We start from the raw sequence: 15,751 nt of genomic DNA, 5'->3' as shown, positions 1-15,751 counted from the left end.
TGATCAGTATATTTTTTAAAGATTCATTTATTGATACAGAATTGTGGTACAGGCAAGAGAGGCAGATCGACGAAGTACACTGCTGAGGGGAGCAGCGGGCGGGCCAGGAGAGGTCTGCCGTGCCATGTGGTCACCTCCGGGGCAGACGGGAATTGAGCTCATGCAGAAGTGGCTTTAGTTTCTCAGTGCCGTGCCTTAACCCGCTGCGCCACCAGGGAGGGCCTATTGTTGAACTTTTATTAGTGAAAAATATAAAGGTGCATTTCTTAGGTACTTGGGTATGTAGTCTGAAGCCTTTCTTCCCAGAGGAAAGCTGGAGGTGTGCTTCCGGGGGCGGGCATGGTGGGCCTTGGCCGTAAAACCCCAAGTGCCACATCGAGAAGGCAGCCAGGCAAGGGCAGAGGGCGGCGGGACGTGGCTGAGTCTTACCCCTGAGATGACAGCACAGTCAGGTCAAGGTGTCCTTGGACTGGAAGTTGGACTGGTGTCCTTGGACTGGAAGTTCAGCCGAGCAACAGCTACGCACTGACTCTGGGGGATGTGGACATCCTAACAGCCATGGGCTTGTTGGTGAACTTTCAGGGGTGAGTTGCATGGCATGTGAACTAGACACAGAGCGGGGAGCAGAACAGGCAGATCTATGAAGTACACTGCTGAGGGGAGCAGCGGGCGGGTCAGGAGAGGTCTGCCGCACCCTGTGGGTCAGCTCCCTGGTTGGGGATTGAACCCATGCTGCGGTGGCTACAGAGAGCTTCATAGTGCTGTGCTTTAACCCGCTGCACCACCTGGAGGGCCCCATCTCAGTATATTTTTTAAAAGTCCGTTGAGCAGCCCTTTCGTGGGCATGCTTTTATTGCCAGCACCCTGATAGCTACTAGAACAGCCCCTTGAAGCTCAGCTCTGCTAGGCCTTTCTGAGACCTGGGCAAATGAGGCTGGGGCAGGAAGAAGCGCCACTCTGGACACTTCCTAAGGGCCCACTGTGGTGTTCGTCCCTTGGGGACCACGCAGTAAAGGCAGCTAACCTCCTCTGCTCCCTTCCGATGGTGGCCACCTGCAGCCTTTGGATTTGGTGAGTTTACAATGAAGAGTGATAAGTTGAAATTGTTGCCAAGAACTTGGCAAGGAAAACTCCATCAGATTTTCAGCCTATAAATTTTCAGTAATGGTTCCTCTGGCAAGGCCAATTAGTGTCAATTAGTTCTTGGAAACCAACACTTAAGCAAGGGGACGTATTGCTTACCAGGAAGCACTGGGTTTTAAGTCTGAATGAAATGTCTCCCTCTAAAACCCCAGCTGTCACAGCCCGGGGGGTGGCGGGGGGGGGGGGCAGTTACCAAAACAAAGAGGGATCTTCACCACTGCCTTGCTGCCCAAGATCTCAGCTGGAGGACTTGAGCCAGACACAGGCAGTCGTGCCTGCTCAGGACTCGAGAGGAGATAGGACTCACAGGTCAAGGTGTTCTCACTGCGTGGTAGAGCCAGGTATGGTGGAATCACTGAGGAATTGTTTCTAGTAACGTCTCTCTTCAAGTCACCTTGCACTTGTTGACTAGAACTCTCTACTTTGTCCCTTGACGGTTATCTCAACCCCCTCACTTTCGACCAGCAGAGCTCCAGCGGAGACCCCTACTCATGAGCGCGTCCACACCAGGTTGTCCTGTGAATGCTTGCAGGAATTTTCTCATTTCATCCCCACATCTTCTGAATTAGGGACTATTTTTAATCTTGTTTATGAGAAAACTAAGGACTGGAGGATTTGAGTTGATTTGTACTTGATCTGGGTTACATCCTATGTTGAAACCTGGCTGCCGGAGATCTTGACCTTAATTTTCAAGGTCACTTTCATCACTGCCACCATCAGCAGAACTTCGGTTTGAGCTACAGTGCCGAACATTGTACATTTGGGACACAGTGGCATTAAATTCATTCTCTGGGAATGTAAACACTGCTCCCGCTTTCCACTTTGGACGCTGACATGTGGGAATGAAGATCAAAGTCTTGAGCCACAAAGCCTGCATGATGCCAGGCTTGGCCCTTAGGCTCACAGTCACTTGGGATGCTGCCTGCCCAGTCAGACCTGGGAGTGAGGCCGAGGACACTATTGGCCAGCCTGGCCGCTCTGAACCGCCCTCCCTACTTCAAGGAAGGGGTGGGGGGGAGAAAAGGGCTTTTGTCTGCATTGTGTTGGGACAGAATACCCAAAGACAGTTCTGCATACAGAAATGCATCGTTAGAATAATTCCTCCAGCAGGAATGAGGGAGGGGAATGTAATGAACAGGCCAGTATTTAAGAGGAGGATGAGTTCTCTGGGCAGCCACCTTCCTCCCTCGTGTACGTGCCACTTCATCAATGACCCCTGAAAATAAAAGACACTTGATAACTTTAACCAGCCAAGAAATGTAAGCCATCTGCTTACGTTTCCCTCTCATCAATGTGTGAAAAGGGGGGTCCCAGTTTCCTTCCAAGGAGACTAACAGGCCGAGAGAAATTAGTCTTGAGAAAAGGTGTCAAATTCCTAAACTGAAATCTGGTTCCTGGCTGCGGAGGAGTTTAATAAGGATATCAGAAGAGGAAATGCAGATGAGGACGGAACAAGTGGGCTCCGTGGGGAGTCATAAAGGATTCATTCATAAAAAGTTATGCCTCTATTATGCCTGGATTTTCACACACTGCCCTGGGAAAATATGCAATGCACAGTTTTTCAGAGCAAGATGCATACTTTCCCAATCCGCCCTAATCCGCTCTCCCTCCCGCCAAAGGGGCATTGACCAGCCTCCTCTCGGCAGATCTCGTGGCACTGACCCCTCCCAGGGACCAGCTTGGCCCACACAATACACTTGTTCCTAACACAAAAGTTCACTAACAACTGCATTTGGAAATATCAGAGCAGGCCAAGTAGTTGGCAAAGGAGAGCGGCTACAAATGAAGAATGACGCTTCCAGGCACCGGGCCAGGCCTGGCAGCACCGCGCATGCGCAGCGCTGCACCCGAGTGTCAACTGGGCGCTCGCACCCCAACCATCGGAACCAACAAAACACCACTACCGACGACGACGAACGGCAAATGCTCCATCTGACCAGCGAACGTGTAGCCACAGAGACCAGGACCTATAGTGAGAAAATTCCTGTTGCAAGTTTAAGAAAGACCTTCAGGGCCCTCCCTGGTCGTGCAACGGGGTAAGGCACAGCGCTGAGAAGCTAAAGCCACTCCAGCATGAGTTCGATCCCCGCCTGCCCCGGAGGTGACCACATGGCGCCTGAGTTTGATCCCCGGCTAAGGGAGCTGACCCACATGACACAGCGGACCTCTGCTGTCTCAGCCGCTGCTCCCCTCAGCAGTGTGTTTCAGTCCATCTGCCTCTGCCTGTTCTGCTCCCCACTCTGTCTCTGGGGAATCCTCTCATCCCCAACACCTCTGGCCTGTATCCCCGTTCTTGTGTACATAAATAAAAATATCTTTTAAAAAAAAGATTCACCCTAGAAGTATACAAACTACGAAGCTGTTGCTGACTCCTTTTGTCCCTTCTCAGTGCTAAACCTTCCTGCCACCCAGGCCCCTTTCACCCACCTGATACCACATGTGCCCAGGGATTCATGGGTAAGTGGACTATGCCCTGAGCAGCTCATGCGGATTCTGACTCTGTCCCAGAAATCTGTACACATCAAAGTCTCCCCAGCTGGCATGTAGCCAGGTTTGGGGACCTCTGCTACCAGGAATCCAGCATTCCGTCAGCACCCCGACAAAGCCAAAGCCACACCTTGCCAGAGCGGCCAGCACACTTGACGCTGCTCACACTGGCAAAAGCAGAATCCAGGGCAGAGAGCCGCCCCCGTCATGGAGCGGGGAGCGTCCTGGTGTGCACCGCTTCGCCCAGGCACTTGGCAGTCTACCTTGCTGGATTTCTCCTGTGGTGGTGACCTGTACTCCGGCGTAAAGCCTTCCCTGGCTCCTCACCAAAGCACCAGGTGGACACAATTTTCTACCCGCTTGTGCCTGATTTAAATTCATGGCCCTTTGGACAGAAGGGCCAGGTGCTCTTCCCAACGCAGCTGACCTGGCTGAGCCCCTGGGCCGTAAGGAAGCCTAACAGGGTCCCCCGTCCAGCCAGACCCTTCTGAACCCAGGGATCGGACACCGAGCCAGGCTGGGTCTGGCCGTGAAACTCCCCTGCTCCCCCCTCTCCTTTCTCTTCTGCCCGCTCCTTTCTCTGCTGTCCTATAAGCAGCTGTCTCAACTGGTCATTCATAGCACCAGGGTGGCTTTTCTGCCCATGTGAAGATATGCTGGGGACAAAGTCCTCACTGAGAGCTTAGTCTCACAGACTTGACCCGCTAAAAATGAGGACAAGCTATTCTCAGTCCTTTTGATCCCTGGTGAATCTGCTTCTCTCTGGCTCCACCAGAGGAGAGCAAGAGGGAGGCACCCAGAGAGGTGGGGAGAGAGACTCATTCGTCACACTGGTGGGCTCAGTGGGCCAGCTCCCAAAAGTCCGAGCCATGGATAGCAGGAATAGCAAGGTTTTCTATAGTGTGTATGCGGAAGCGTCACCCTGGCCATCATGACTTTCTTTATTGTTTGGGAAGGGGTCAAGGTAGCCGTGACTACTACTGTGGGCCAGCAGCATACCATAGGGACTGTCCGCTCTCGCCAGCAGCAGGCTCCAAGCAGCAAACTTAGCAGCTTCCTGCTTCAATGGTTGCCATCCAGACCACACGACTGGTCTTCCACATGACCGTCCCTGGACACCCACGAGCTACCCCACTCTGGCTACCCAACCTGGGTGAACTGGCCCTTCTCGTTATGCAACCTGCCCACCGCCTCTCGGGGCCAAGCTGCCTTTTCATGGAGGAGTTCATGTTCTGTCCATCTCCCCAAATTAAGCATACTTAATCATAAGAAAATGAGAAAATACAGCTAAGCCAAGAACAGAGACATAATAATAATAATAATAATAATAATAATAATAACAATAATAACAATAATAATAATAATAATAATAAACCACTCTGCTATCCAGAAATAACCACTGTGTGCAATTTGTTTTAATTCGGATGGATGTCTATATTGTAGGTAGCAAAATGGTTTTGCCCAGTTGTGTTTTGTCCACATGGTACTTACAGTAATTTGTCGTAATTGTGGCCAGGATCTTCATTATTCAGTTTTTCACAACCCCACCACTCCTTATCTATAATGTCAGCCATCTCATTTATTTACACTTCACCTCGAGTTTGCAATGCCTACATATACTAGACATACATGTATTTTTGTTAAAATGGAATCTTGCACATTCTACCTGTCATACCTTCTTTGTCGAACAATGTAAGCTGAACACCTTTCTGTATCAATGAAGAGTCACCCCCCACTTTATCTTTAATAGCTGGATAATTTTCCATTGAAACGAGTATCATAATTTATTCAGCTAACCCCTACGGTTGAACGTTTCAATTGTTTTCAATTTTCCCTGCTCCAGTGAACAGCCCTGGAGCTGGGACTTTGCACACTTCCTTAATTAGTTCCCTAGGATAAATTCCAAGAAGTGGAATGGCTGGGTCAAAGGATATTCGCAGTTTTAAAAGCTTTTAACATGTGTGGCCAAATGGAGGGTTGAGACTTTTACAATGACACAGACCCCTGAGAGCTTCCTGTGGCTGAGACAGGCTGGACCCTTCCAAACATTAACAGCGCCACGCAGCACACCCCAGCACTTCTCTCGGAGAGTTTCTAAAGTCAACTCACCCAACAGGGGGGCCTTCCTCCAGTAACCATCCCGGACCTCCACGTAATCGTACCAGCACAGGCGACTTTTAAACAAATCCATGGATGTGAAGTTTAAGATGATCTGTAAAGAATGACCGCAAAATGAGTTTAGGCAGCAAAGCCCAAGTTGTCTAGGAAGATCCAGGTTGCACTCAGGCATTCTCATGTTACACTCTAGCAGCCAGAGCCCAGACCACAGTGGGAGTATCCTCGCAGACACACGCTCACAGGAAGCCGCGTGACATGAAATAATAAACCTTAGCAGGATGGGGAGTAAACAGAGGAGATGGGTCCTTGGGTTCTGTCTGGGGAATAACTTAAGCTTTTGAAGTCACTAGGTGGTTTACAAAAAGCAAGATGCATTAAAAAGACAGGCCGGGCCTCCTAGAGACAGGGGATTTGGGAGGAGGTAGGGGGTCAAGGAAGTTCAAAGATACAAAAAGATCTTAGAGCGGCATCAATCACTCCAAAGGGGCTGGATTCGCCAGAGCACATCAGAGTACCTCCGGGATCCACGTCCTCTGGAGGGACCTCGCTCTCTGAGGTGTGGTGTACCCAACAGCCTGCCTACATTCATTCGGTCAGTCAGTCAGTCATCTGTCCCACCGCTGTTTGGTTTCCACCTACTGTATGCCAGTCTGTGCTGGCCAATTGAGGTAGCAAGATCAGTATTGCTTTTAGGGGCCCCAGAGAATCAAGCCAATCAGAACATCGTGGAACGAGAAGACAGAAAGGGCTTTCTGGAGCCCCAAGACGGGAGAGAGAAGTTCTGCCTGGTGACACTGAGCCAAGCTTCTCCGAGGAAGTGACATTAAATCTAGGCGGGCAGGGGAGCAGAGCAAGAAAGCACTTGGGTGAGAGGGGAGATGTGTGAACTGTATGCCCAGGGCAGGTCTGTGTGTGTCTGGAGGGCGGCAGCTGGAGGGTGAGGAGTGAAGGCCAGGAGGTGCGGTGCAGGGGGACCCAGCAGAAAGGTTTCTGTTCTTCTGGACATAGGGGACGCTGAATGGGGGCCCCTATCCCTCAACAGCGAAGGCAGCTGGAGGCCACCATGGGCGCACCATACTTCCTGTGCCCACTGCCACCCTTCCAGCCAGGGCCGCCCTGGCAGAGGGCACAGAGCAGGCATTCCCGCTCTCTCCAGCACCCAAGCCCCCTGCTGGAGGTGGCCACGGCTCTGCCCAGACCAGCAGCGCCTCTCCCCTCTGCCCCTGCTCCACACACCCCGCTCTACCCCTTCCCAGCTTGCTCCCAGGGGCCTGCTGATGGCCCTCCTATGTGAACCCCGAACATTTCCTTTGGGGGACCTTGCTCTCTGTCAGTACACTTCTAACATCCTCACCTTCCCTTCTACAGGCCACTTCCTTTTAGCTAGCCCCTCTGCTCTAAGAAAAGCCTTAGACTGGAGGGCCCAAATCGAAAGGAAGGTTCCTGTCCTCACGCTCCTTGGCCACTCTGCTTCGAACCTCTCCTCTCTGGTTCTCGGCACCAGCCTAACGCTTGCTGTCCGCTCTCCTCCGCTGGCTGCTGTCCTCCCTGCTCCGTTCACTCCAAGGCACCTCAAAAGAAAGCACTGGCCTCCAGCTTCCCTGCCTGGAGGTGACCCCCACCCCAGTCCCAGGTGCAGCACCTTGGAGTTATCTCCACTTGCCGCTAGAGAGTCCTCCCGGATCTGGGCACAGACTCTCCCTCGCCCCTCCCCAGCCCCCAGACAGCTCCTCCTGCATTGTTCCTGCTGGGGGGAGTCCCAAACGCCTCCCTGCTGTGCCCTGCTCATTCTCCTCAGCGCTACCACTCACCTGCTGGGGAATCTTGGGAAGACGTGTGTCCTGGACCCCGGGTATCTGCATCTATAAACAGCACCCACACTGTCGGGTTTTGGGGAGCTGTATGGGAAATCGTACAAGGTGTGGGGAGGGCGGTGCCTGGCATACAACAAGTGCTGAATACACAATTTTAAAAATCAAGCCAGATTGGGTGCGCACTTTTTTTCCACAGACACACTGAGTGCGCTTCACAGACTACCTGTCTCGGTTGGCACTGAGGGTGCCCATCACCCCCCCCAGGAAGATCCCACCCAAATTTGAGGCCTCAGGGCAAGCGGCACCTCCTTCCACAAACCTGTGATGGCCCAGGAAATGAAGTCTGCACTAGAAAACAACAGGCCAGCTCCCCTCCATTTTGTCCAGTGCATGTGCACGTGTAGAGCGAGAGTGTGAGAGAGAGAGCGGTGAGGATCTCAGCCCTGATTGCAGGTTTGATTCACCTCCAAAGCTTTAAAAAATGCCAGCCCTTCAGCCCAGTCTCATAAAGACAGGGGTTGTATTTGGATTCCCTTTGTATCTCCCACACTGCTCAAATTCAAGTGGAAGAGCCCAGCGTACCAGCTTGCTGGATGCAACATTAATCGTTAGCTTTTTCAGGAAGGGAATATTATTATAACTTCCTTGGTAACATATTCGTGATCTGAATGAATGCGATAATGATTCAGGTTAATTATTTTAAGTATGTTAGTGAACCACAAGGACCATAGGGGAAGAGGCGATGAACAAGAGGTACTACGCGAATCAATCAAGTTTGCTAATTACTGGCGGCTCTGGGGAAGGCTTGGGGAAGCAGATATTGAAATAATTGTGCAGGAACTTCAGTGATGCATTTTCTCTCTGCCCCCAGTTAACAATAGTAATTAAGGCTCGGTGGATCTTATACAGCTCCAACACAGCACACTGCCTCTGCTATACAGGGCAATTCAACGGCACGGGGGTTACAGAACCCCTCTTCCTACTCCTCCCTCCTGCCTCCCTCTCGGTAATGCCCCCAGCAATACAAGGACAGCCCAGCCAGGCCAGGCCAAGTCTGGAGACTCAGGGTCACGATGGCAAACCCCTGATGGCAACCATGTTGTGTGTAATGCTCGAGCCAGTGGGCACACGTGTGTACGTGTGTGTGTGTGTGCACACGCGCTCATGTGCGTGTATGTGTGCATGGTCACCTGTCAACTAGCCTGTCCCCTTGTGGAGTTACAGAGGATGGTGGCTACGCATCCAGGTTCTCGGAGCCGAATCACTTGGTTCAAATCCCCACTTGACAACAAGACTATGCAGCTTTGGACAAGTCTTACCTGTACAATGAATGTGGGAATAGCAACTGCTCCCATGCACTGTGGTGAGGAGTCAATGAGAGAATCTACACATTATGCTGAGAACAGGAAAAAAGCTACAGAAAATGCCTTCGGTGGTTCCCAACCACCATCTATCTCAAGTTATCATGTTATCTTTAGCAGCCGTGCAAGGATGCACCTCCCGGGGCTGACCTGGCCACGCCACTGCTGCCCAAGAGGCAGCCCAGCAGGGACCATTGGTGAGCTCAGAGTAGCCTGGGCCCTCACCCCTCACCACGGTGCTCCTGAGATGGAAATGGGGCTGGGAAGGGACGCAGGGGCCAGCTCCAGGTTGGGGTAGGTTCTTCTATTACGCCTGCAGGGGCATGCTGATGCCGTTAGGAATTCCAAATTGGCTCCTTGCCTTCCAGGGCATTCTGGTGGTGGATTCACCACGGTGAAAGCGTGGGAGTGAGTCTACTTTGTCTTGCAAGCCTAACTGGTTGCCTAACCTATGTGGACATTTAGTACCAAGGCTTCTATCAGCATGGGGAGACTAGTTGAAAAGTCTAGAAGTGAATGGGACACGAGACAGCCCACTCACTGTGTGGCGTAGTGTGTGAGCACATAACATCACAACTACCGTTATTATCGTTATGGACAATAATAATTTCTCACACCCACTGGCTCAAAGTCATTTCCTGAGTGGTTCACACCTACCTTCTCCCCTGGAGTTGCCGAGATCCTCCAGACGCAGTGGGAGTAGGAAGGGTAGCCGTTTGGGAAACCAGGTGCGGAGAAGTTCCCCGCCGTGTCCTGCAGGGTCTCCCCACACGCTGCATGGGCAAAAGCACAGCTGTGATCCCGGCACACGCCCCCACCCAGGCAGCTCCCCAATGGCTGCAAAGACCCCTCCTCCCGCCAGACCCTCACCTCGCTGGTGAGAAGTGTACTCTCAGGCATATCGACCTCTTTTTGGCTAAATAAACAGAACATGGAGGGTGGATGCATTCACACCCCAAAGTCCAGGGCTTCACCCCAAAGGCCAGGACTTTGGTTTGCTGGTGTCATCCTGTTAAGGGGTCCCCTCCAAAGTGTGTGAACTAAGCATGCTTATGCAGCTTTTCCTACAGGCAGCTCAGCCTCTGCATAGCAACCACTGCACTGCCAGTCACCCCTGGAAACTACTGGAAGCTGCACTTTGGGAGCTACAGGGGGGCACAGAGAGACCAGCCAGCTCATCCTTGCCTCAGGAAATCCTGGATGTCGGGGCTTCGGTATCATGTTACTGAACAACTGCCAGGCATCATGAGGCCCGTGCCCAGCAGTCACCACCCCCAAGGGCTTCATGGAAATTATTTTAGAATAATCACCAACATTCTGCAAGAACAGATACATTACTGCCTGGCTCCATGGTATTTACCAGCTGCCCTGAATCCTTTTGGGAAGCGAGAGGCATATACATTATAACTAAATAAATAGGATGGCATTTCCTAGGGAAAGCTATAAGGTTTCTCTTTCAATTCAGCCGGGTTATATGATATGTATGTCCTGTATTTCAGCTCTAACATGTCCCCAGATGACTAATCGTTGGATGGACATATTTCCTAGGGTTTCATGGGGGAGCAAGCTCCACGCAGCCCTTGCAAGCCCTGTGCTTAGTAGGGTGATGTGATATTCCAGCTATAAGATGGAGCAGATTTCCAATATTCTGTTCCATGATCAAGTCACATGTGAGTGAGGGAAGTTAGAGAAGGTGAGAGGATTTCCTTCTTCCCCGTGTCACCGAGTTGCAGGATAAAAATCTGGCTGCTGTAACCAATGTTTTGCACTGAAGCTCAACAGCTACATGAGGTGGATGAGAGTTCACCCCAGGACAGCGGGTGTGGGTGTGTGATGATGCCAGAGGGACAAAAGGAAAAAGGGAAAATTCAAGGGGGCGGGGGCCTGGACCGGCAGGCACTTGCCAAGCCCAGGATGCCACCCAGTCTCAAGCAGCAGACTGCTGATGGCCGAGCAATCCCCCAATGGCCAGGCAGCCCCGAACCACAGAGGTGACCCCATAAGGCACAGAGGGTCCTCCGTCTCCCTGGGCTTACTCTTCCACAAATGTTCTTTGTTCTTTGCCTTCCTGCCAAACCTTCAGCTCTTGTTTCCCCAAATCCAAAACTCCTACTTCCATTGAAAAGAGAGGTTCTCACCTTTACCGGGTATACACAGCACCCCTGTCCAGTTTGTTCCACTATACCTTCTTCCTCTTCTGAACATCAAGCCAAAGGATCCCAAAGCTTCCCACAGGCCAAGCTGAGGGCTCCAAGCCCTATTATTCACCTGACTACCTGCGACCACTTCACCATTCAGGCTGCCCACTCCGCCTCACACCTCCTACCGGCACATGCCAGAAATGACAGCCACCAGGGAGTTGTGTGATTGGGTACCCCAGAGTGTCTTCCCAGCCAGGAGAAATGTTTCACTTGAGTGATGCTCCCGGGTAGCGCTCTGGAGGGCCCGGAGAACCCGCAGAATTCACAGTACCTGGGCACTTGTACAGCTTCCTGGCTTGAGCTATGTCTCCCTGGCTGAGCCGCACACGCTGGCCAATGGTTGGCCTGACTCCATTGTCATCTCGACGGGGGAGGATGGTGTCCAGGAAAACTCCTCTGCAGGAGGCAAAGAGGGAGAGAGAAAGGAGAGAGAAGTCGGGCTGTGCGGTCATCATCGGGGATTTGTAGTCTGCATTCCTTGGCCCCAGCCCCGTCAAGGTTCCTACTCGCCGGCCACCCTCCCCAGCCCGGTGCCACAGCTTCCCTCCCTCCTGCTGGCATGGCAGCCTGCTCACATGCCAGTGGAACACCATCATCGAGTTTAATGCTCAGCCCTAGACCAGCGGCCCTAGGACTCCCTGAGGATCTCCTCGCTGCCCCAACACTGAGATCCTGTGGTGACCACTGCACAGGTGCAGGCAGCATCGCTCAGAAGCTGCTGGGGGTCGGGGGTGTGCCTGGAGCTGAGCTGTGGGCAGAGACCATCAGGGAGGCGGCAGAAAGAACTTGGGAGCCAGCTTTGGGTGAGATGCTCGGGGCCTGGACAACAGTGCTGGCTGATGACTTGGGGAGTGGGGCTGACGGTGTGGGGGACTTGCTGGCAAGAGGATGGATAACCCACTGGCAAAGGAGGTGGCACTGACAACGGGAGGTGATCGAGAGAGCCCTGGCCCAGAAACTGCGGGGTCAGGCCTGGCTATGCCACCTGAGTGGGCCTGACTAGCCATTTCCCTTTCTGAGCCGCAGTTTACCCTGCTGAAAAAACAGAGGTTGGCCTAGAGGTTGCGGCAGCCCCTCCTAACCCTGACATTTTATTCTGCTCCTGTGGGAGTTAAAACTAAAGTGATCAAAACAGACTGGACACTCTTCTGGAAGGCAGAGCCTACCCTGAGCTAGAACTTTCTCCAGTTGCACTAGTGTATGCACCCTTCTTTCCTTTTCTTTTTTCTTTCTTTACAACACTGTGTATGATCTTGGGGAATCTGCTTCACACCTCCTCAGATGGATGTCACCACACCCACCATGAAAGCACCCACAGTCCTTTGCCCTAGGCCTCTGGGCACCCTCATCCCTTTCTTATTTATCCCCTCTCCCCCTCTATTAGCATCAATTCTACAGTCATATTTCTAAGGTTTGTTTTGGCTTAGTCTTATCAATTCCTTTGTTTTGTTTCTCTGTACTTCACATACAAGTGAAATTATCCTATACTCTTTGCACTATTTCTAATAGCCAAGTTATGGACCTACCTAAATGTCCATCAACAGAGCAGTGGATTAAGGAAGTGCGATAGATTGATACAATGGAATATTACTCAGCCATAAAAAGGACAAACTCTTCCATTCTTAGCCAATGAATTGCCCCCCCCATGCTGACTGCCCACCTTAATTCACCCTTCATATGACCACCCAGTGATGGTCACCGATCACAGATCAATTGATAAATTGGATGGATATTATTAAACTTCACCTGACCTCTCTATAGCACCAACACCTTTACTGCCCTACTCCCTAGACACTGTCCCAAGTAGATTCCCATGGCTCTGCGCTCTCTGAGAAGTAAGTCAGGATCCTGCTTCCTCTGTAAGTGACCCCTTCAGGTATTTGCCTCACTCTCCTCTCTCCTCTCCCCTGCCCCCCCTTCAGGTATTTGTCTCACCCTCTTCTCTCCTCTCCCCTGCCCCCCTTCAGGTATTTGTCTCACCCTCTTCTCTCCTTTCCCCAGGTCCACCTGTGCTGCTGTATTTTACCCACCACATTTAGGCTGACAGTTAATCCTGTTTCTAGGCCCAAAGTCAGCTGCTAAACCAGCTGTCTGGCCACCCCTCCCCTGCACTATCCTATGGGTCCCGTGGGTGAAATTCACTCAAAACCAAGTATATTCCATTTCTCTCGCCTTCCATGGGCCTTGTCTCCTGAGGCTGAATCTCTAAGACATCCTGTTGTTCCTTTTTCCTCACCCTCCTGTTTCAAAACCAGCAACCATCAGCAAACTATGGCACCATCAATGGACGCCTTGAATCCATGTGCTTCTCCTTGTCCCCAGAATATCACCTTAGCTCAGGCAGTCAGCATCCCCTTCCTGAACTCTGCTGGCTGGTCTCCCTGCAGACTCAACCATCTCTGTACTAGCCCAGTGCTAGTGTGATCGTCCTGAAATGCAAGGCCTGCTCTGTGCTAATAAAATGGTTCACACTGACAACAGTGTTAATAATAGCTGTCTCCTAAGGGGCAAAAAAGCATGGCATTATAAACCAGAGAGCATGGGGGGGGGGGGGGGATGGAGAATAGAGATTTTCTTTTTTAAATAAAGGGGAAAAAAAAGAAATGCCATTGCTAGAAGACACCCTGTCTGCTTTCTTGCCTCAGCTCTGACTTCAGGGGTTTGCACAGTCCTTGGCACAAAGGAGGCACCAAGAAGGAAATGCAGCTCTTACAACCTATTAATAGTAACTTATCTAAAATTCCTTACAGAGTAGATGCTTGTAGATTCTTCTTAACAAAGCGACTGTCTCACTAGGAGTAGGCAGCAAGACTGCAATGAGCATACTGGAAATTTCTTCCGTCAACTAGAGCATCAAAGATTCCCCTGTCTCGTTTGATCCACTCATTCCCTTACTCATCCCATGCATAGTTACTGAATGCCTGCTTTGTGCCAACCACCAAGATGGGTGCTGTCCTCAAAGATCTCAGTCTAGCGAGGGAGAAGAAAACATGACATGTCGACCAGTGGGTAGTAATAATCAGTCAAGGAATGATAAAGCAATAAAAACTATAAAAACAAGACCCAAGGTCCAAGTGTCTCATTTGGATCCATCTGATATTAGCTCCTTGACAAAATCAATAGCTTGTCTCTGCTTAGCAGCCCATGACCCTTGGGCTGGTAAGCTTGGGCCCTGCAACTCCCTGCACCATTTCCCAAACTCGTGTCAGACAAGTCCCAACACCCTAGCATCTCCCCTCTACCTCCTGGGGTGGGCTCTCATCCTGCCACTCAATCAGATCCTGACCATCCGTTGTAAACAATAAACCCAGCCACACTCAGGCGACCAGCTACCATCACTTGTGACCAGTGGGCAAGAGGCTCACATCCTTGTTCTCACGTTTCCAACCTCACTTACCTGTGAATCCTCAAGCAGGTAGAGCTTCCTTTTCTTCCTACTTTTAAGAGTAGTTTTAATGACATAAAATTCATATATCACACAACTGCCCCATTTCTGCTTCCACTTTGCATTCCCACCATCTTATTTTTTTCATAATCTTTACAAAAATAAATCAAATCATGTCCTACTCCTGACCAAAACCTTCTACTCATTCTTTGTCCAACTTATAAAATCCACACTATTTACCATTCCTCTAAAATGAACCCATGATTTATAGGCCTCCCAGCTCTGACCCAGCCTAGCTCCCAATAACCCAAACCTCTTCTAGAAGAGCTGTCAGTGCCACCAAGCCCGCACCAAAGATGTGCTGGAGAAGGTCCCACACCCATGGAAATTTTACAGCGCCTCTGAGTCATTGCCCCAGTCAACCTCTCCACGATTTCTTCTCCAGCTTTCTGCTTGTGACATTAGGGTGTGATGGAACACCAGCTTCACAAGGGGATTCAACTTTATTAGTGGGGAACTGATTAGATTAGATTTCACTGCAGCCCTGAGGCCACTGGATTTCAAGGGCAGAGACGCCAGCTGAGCTAGGGGCCTGCAGGCTGGCTCGCTGCAGACCTGCAGGAATCTGACCCGAGCCTGCGGCAGGCACAGTAAAACACACCCGAGGCACACGCAGAGATTCCAACCTTGAGAAGGTGTTCCGGGCGTAGTGCATGATGCTGTCGAAGTCGTACGTCTCTCCCAGGGAACTCACTTCCCCAGCTTCCATTTTTAAGAAATTATACTCCTGACCTGTGACACAACACTCAGTTAAGGCCTTTGAAAACCAAATCAGGCACCTGAAAGGAGGCAGAGGGAGGAGAGGAGGGCCCCGTCGAAATTTCCAGTTGCTCCGCCCAGTCAGTCAAACAACAGGGCTTGACGTGGTTCTTGTTTCTAACAAGAAACAAGTGACGTGGTAGGAGGAAATCTGAACCTCAGAATGAGTCCGATCTCCCAACACCCTCCTGCCCCAAACCACCCCCACCAAAGGGCCCTTCCCCAAGGACCCCTGGAAAATCTAGCAAAGTTTGCAGATTGGTTAGTTATTGATCTGGTTGCCTCCACCTGCCCCTCAAGTCTGACATTGCTATGTACAGAAGAGAAGCAAGCAGTGTCGAAATCAGTCCCACGTAGTCACAGTTCAGACCCTCAAAACAAATGTCAAGGCAACCGTGTTACCCAATCAGCTATTTTCATTCT

The 15,751-nt window shown here is 51.2% G+C and overlaps 1 protein-coding gene across 1 annotated transcript in view; it reads right to left on the bottom strand.

Moving 5' to 3' along the window:
* The window catches only part of TLL2 (tolloid-like 2), a 104,849-nt gene that overhangs the window by 20,077 nt on the left and 69,021 nt on the right, over positions 1–15,751 (bottom strand). The window contains exons 8-11 of the mRNA XM_004681026.2: positions 15,196–15,301; positions 11,396–11,520; positions 9,581–9,696; positions 5,740–5,842 (exon numbers count right to left, since the gene is read on the bottom strand). Coding sequence (XP_004681083.1) covers positions 5,740–5,842; positions 9,581–9,696; positions 11,396–11,520; positions 15,196–15,301 — 450 coding nt within the window. The remainder of the gene's footprint in view (positions 1–5,739; positions 5,843–9,580; positions 9,697–11,395; positions 11,521–15,195; positions 15,302–15,751) is intronic.

This window comes from Condylura cristata, unplaced genomic scaffold, assembly GCF_000260355.1.
Source record: "Condylura cristata isolate star-nosed mole 26May11 unplaced genomic scaffold, ConCri1.0 scaffold00011, whole genome shotgun sequence".
Classification (NCBI taxonomy): Eukaryota; Metazoa; Chordata; class Mammalia; order Eulipotyphla; family Talpidae; genus Condylura; species Condylura cristata.
This window is presented reverse-complemented; position numbering and strand designations above follow the sequence as displayed.